The sequence below is a fragment of the Capsicum annuum genome, unplaced genomic scaffold (genome assembly GCF_002878395.1).
Source record: "Capsicum annuum cultivar UCD-10X-F1 unplaced genomic scaffold, UCD10Xv1.1 ctg37397, whole genome shotgun sequence".
NCBI classification, from domain to species: domain Eukaryota; kingdom Viridiplantae; phylum Streptophyta; class Magnoliopsida; order Solanales; family Solanaceae; genus Capsicum; species Capsicum annuum.
In genome coordinates, this window is record NW_025844452.1 from 1 (window position 1) to 4,368 (window position 4,368).

General features: G+C 32.7%; 1 protein-coding gene across 1 annotated transcript; it reads right to left on the reverse strand.

The window, feature by feature from the left end:
* Positions 1–3,703: 3,703 nt before the first annotated feature.
* On the reverse strand, positions 3,704–4,057 carry LOC124891561. The gene has a single exon (XM_047403282.1). It carries the CDS (start codon positions 4,055–4,057, stop codon positions 3,704–3,706), a length of 354 nt encoding a protein of 117 aa, XP_047259238.1.
* Between the last annotated feature and the right edge of the window lie 311 nt (positions 4,058–4,368).

Genomic DNA, 4,368 nt, shown 5'->3' on the forward strand with positions numbered 1-4,368 from the left:
ATAAGGTGACTTGGAACACCCAAACTCAATTCCAAGTGGCGACTCTGTAAGTAAAGTAATCCCTTTTCAAAACGTCACTTTAATTGGAAAAACCCATTTTCTCTAAAACCAACTCCCTAGCGGGGTCGGACGCGGTGAAAAACAGGGGTGTGACAGGTATTTTTTTCTTTCAGAAGAAGTCGAAAAGGAAACAAATAGAGTGGAAGAAGTAAACAACAAGGGGAAAAAAATTAACAGAAAAATAAAACTCAAAATTATTTTTCTGTTTAAGAAAGAAAGGAGGCAGCTAATGAAGTGCAAAAGCATAAATTAGGAATTTATGCTTTTATAATTTTCATCAAACTAATATTCTTTTATGGTATGTCTTAAGTTTTTGAGTTAATTTTTACGCAAGGGGATATTTGAAAAAGCCAAAATGAGGAATCGACTTGTTAATTTCCTTTTTATATCCATGAAATTATTATTATTTTGATTTTATGTTTGATAAATTTGACAATTTTTTCATAAAAGAAAATCAAGTTTCTCATTCTTTTTTTTTTTTTTTTAAATATCCATAACGTGCATCAAACATGCACATGTAATATGTGAAAAAGATAGATCATGAAAAACCTTCAAAATGACATAAGAATAACCAAAAAGATAATATTGGCGTTGAACATTTATTTTTACATCAATATTATATTTAAATAATTTTATTCTTCTAGTATAGATTTTATTAGTTGATGTAAGATACACGTGCTAAGTATATGCATTGCACTAGTAATAATGCAAATATATATTTGATCATTGACTGAAAATATAATATGATTTCAATATATCTTAAGATAGTTTTATTTCAAATATATTCTGGTCCAACATTTCTGTCACGACCCAAAGACCATGAGTGACACCCACACTAATCTTCCAATGGGAGAACCATTTAAATAGAACCACCACCCAATCACTTGGTCAATATTAAAATGATATTATGATAAAACCAACTTAATAACAATAATGTAGAGCTAATCATTATCAATGGGAAAATCAACATGCTACTCACTCAAATACCCAAGACCCGAAAGTCATTATACAAGAACTCCTAATAAAAATCATGTCTAAATGAGATATCTAAAAATAAAGTAAATAAAGAATGTTTCATTGCCCAAAAGATGGACAAGAACAAATAGGATGAACCATGGAAGCCTAGAAATAAAGTGCTCACCCTTGGATCAAGACCGCTATCAAACTCTAGAGGTGAGGCCGTGTCTGAGCCTTTGAAACACTTTCTGCACTCAACAAAAGAAGAGTAAAGGGTAGTATTAATACAAATCACCATGTACTGGTAAGTATAACAGGCCAACTCAATTTAATATCATGTACACAACATAAATCAAATAACAAAAAGACAAACGTTGTCACATAACAAATATTCAATGAATCAACAATACAATAATAGCAGGTCAAACAGAGCTCATAAACAAGACAAATAACCATCAAGGGTATTAACCATACTCTAAACATCCATAATATCAACAAAAATACTATAAATAATAATCACATCCTTCTAAAACTCACAATTATAACACCATTAGCTCGTTATCTGCTTCATAACCCATAAAACCTCTCAAATTCTACACAAATATGTACACATATGCTATGAGACTTTTTATTGCCCAACTAGTCATGACCTGTAGGGAATAATCTATGTTCATGTACCGTACTGACATGGTACCCGTTCATCAATAACAACTAATATCAATATCATATTCGTACCAGTGTGGTACCCGATCTTCCATAAAGAAGTAATATCAATAAACATATCTATACCGGCGTGGTACCCGATCCTCCATAAATGAGTAATATCAATATACATATCCGTAACGGCGTGGTACCCGATCCTCCAAAAATAAGTAGTATCAATTTACATATCCGTACTGACATGGTACCCGATCCTCCATAAATAAGTAATATCAATATACATATCAGTACCAGCGTAGTACCCAATCCTCCACAAATAAGTAAATATCAATATATGTATCTGTATTGACGTATTACCCCATCCTCCATATATAAGTAATATCAATATATGTATCCGTACCGGCGTGGTACCCGGTTCTCCATTAATAAGTAATATCAATATACTTATCCGCACCGGCGTGGTACCCGATCCTCCATAAATAATTAATATCAAAATACATATCCATACCGGCGTGGTACTCGATCCTCCATAAATAAGTAATATCACTATAAATATCCGTACCGGCATGGTACCCGATCCTCCATAACCATATTAGGTATGTTTTATCAAATTCACACTATATCTTTAAATACAATATGATGTACTAAGTTTACAAGTACACTTAAAGTCATATGACAATTTCACCAAGTAAATTTTCAATAATTATTTATACTCATCTCAACAATCCAAGTATCATCAAATTCAAGCATGTCCGAGTACCAATCAAAAAGCATCCATTTAGGAGCATGTACACAATTAAATTGAGTCTAAATACAAATTAAACCGTAATCTACCTCAACTGAAGAATCCAAATGAAAGCTAATTTGCAAGGGCCTTGTCCTTCCGTAAAACTTCCAAATATTTCAAATGTGTTCACATATATAATCCTTGTAGAAGTACGATTTTAGTGATACTCATTTTATAAATTCTTACTCTTAAAATTCTAGGCTTAAACCCTAAGGTTATCAAATAGTGATGGATATTCAAATGTGAAATATACCAACCGGAACAGTGATTCAATTATATGCCATTGCATGCAGTTTCTTTTTGGTTTCATTCCCTGACTTCTTTTTCATGCAAATTAACACTAAATTATTATTAAAGTTGAAATGTTAGTAAAGGCAAAATATCCTCCTTTCTCTTTCCACCATTATTGCAAAACATTAATGTCATCATAAGTAACTGTGTTAATTTTTTTAATCCTACTTCTAGGCTAATTCGTTAGAAAATGTGAAACCAAGTTAAGTACCGATTTAAAATATCCCACGAACAACAAATCTGCTATAGTATTACTAAATATAATAACAATTCTAAGTAAAAGATGGCCTGAAGTTTTAAGCCGAGAGATTTCTTCTTCGAACTGCAATTGGTGAAAACCGTTGTTATTGTGCCTTCTCTTTCTGATGCTATTAATATTATAAATGGCCTAACCATTTAATTTTATTCTTATATTGACCACATAAATAATTAAATTATGACTTTGACCCATTAATTTTATAATTAGTTTAATTATCTAAAACACCCAAAACTTTCACTAAATCATCAAAATTTATTCGAAACCTCGAGAAAATAATCCCAATAGGTATATTGACTAAAAATTACATTTTGGACCCATTAAAATACTATGACACCAATTTGAGGTCTTCTCGATCAAAAGTTGAATATTATCGAGTTTAACTTTATCAAACTCAATAACCCCACTAATAACTTAAATTACTTCCGAATAACTCAGGAATTGATACTAATCATCACCTTAAGTCTTAAATCATGTATACAACTACAGGGAAAGGTAAAATATAAAAGACAAGTAAAATTTCACAAACAACCGAAAGGGTCGTTACATCAGATACCAAATAAATAACCGTTCGTCCCCGAATGGAAAAATAAGAGACAAGAAGGGAAAACACGGAATTACCTGAATCAAAAAAAATATGGATACTTGCTACGTATTTCTGCTTCGGTCTCCCAAGTGTCTTCCTCAATAGGTCAATTCTTCCATTGGACCTTCACAGAGACAATCTCCTTAGTCCTCAACTTATGGATGTCTCTATCAAGAATAGGAACAAGTTCCTCTTCATAAGAGAGGTTTTCATCTAACAAGATCGAATCCCTATGAATTAAGTAGTTACCATCATCATGAAACTTCTTTAGCATATATACATGAAACACAGGGTGAACTCCCGACAAACTCAGAGGCAAAGCCAATCTATAGGCCACCGGCCCCACATGATGAAGAATCTCAAATAGCCTAATATATCTAGGAACGAGCTTCCCTCGTTTCCCAAAATGCATAACACCCTTCATGGGTGAAACTTTGAGCAATACTTGCTCACCCTCCATAAAGTGCATATCTCTAACTTTTCATTCTACATAAAAATACTCCTTTTACCTGCTTGTAGTCATAATAAGCTTCTCCTGAATAAATCTAATCTTTTCCAAATCGGCTCTCAACAGATCAGTACCCCATGGTTTTACCTCAAATGCATCAAACTACCCAATGGGAGATCTATACCTCCTCTCATAAAAGCCTCAAATGGCGCCATATCGATACTTAAATAATAACTACTATTATATGCAAACTTAACCAAAGATAGAAACTGACCCCAATGACCTCCAAAATCCATCACACACGCACGACACATATCCTCTAA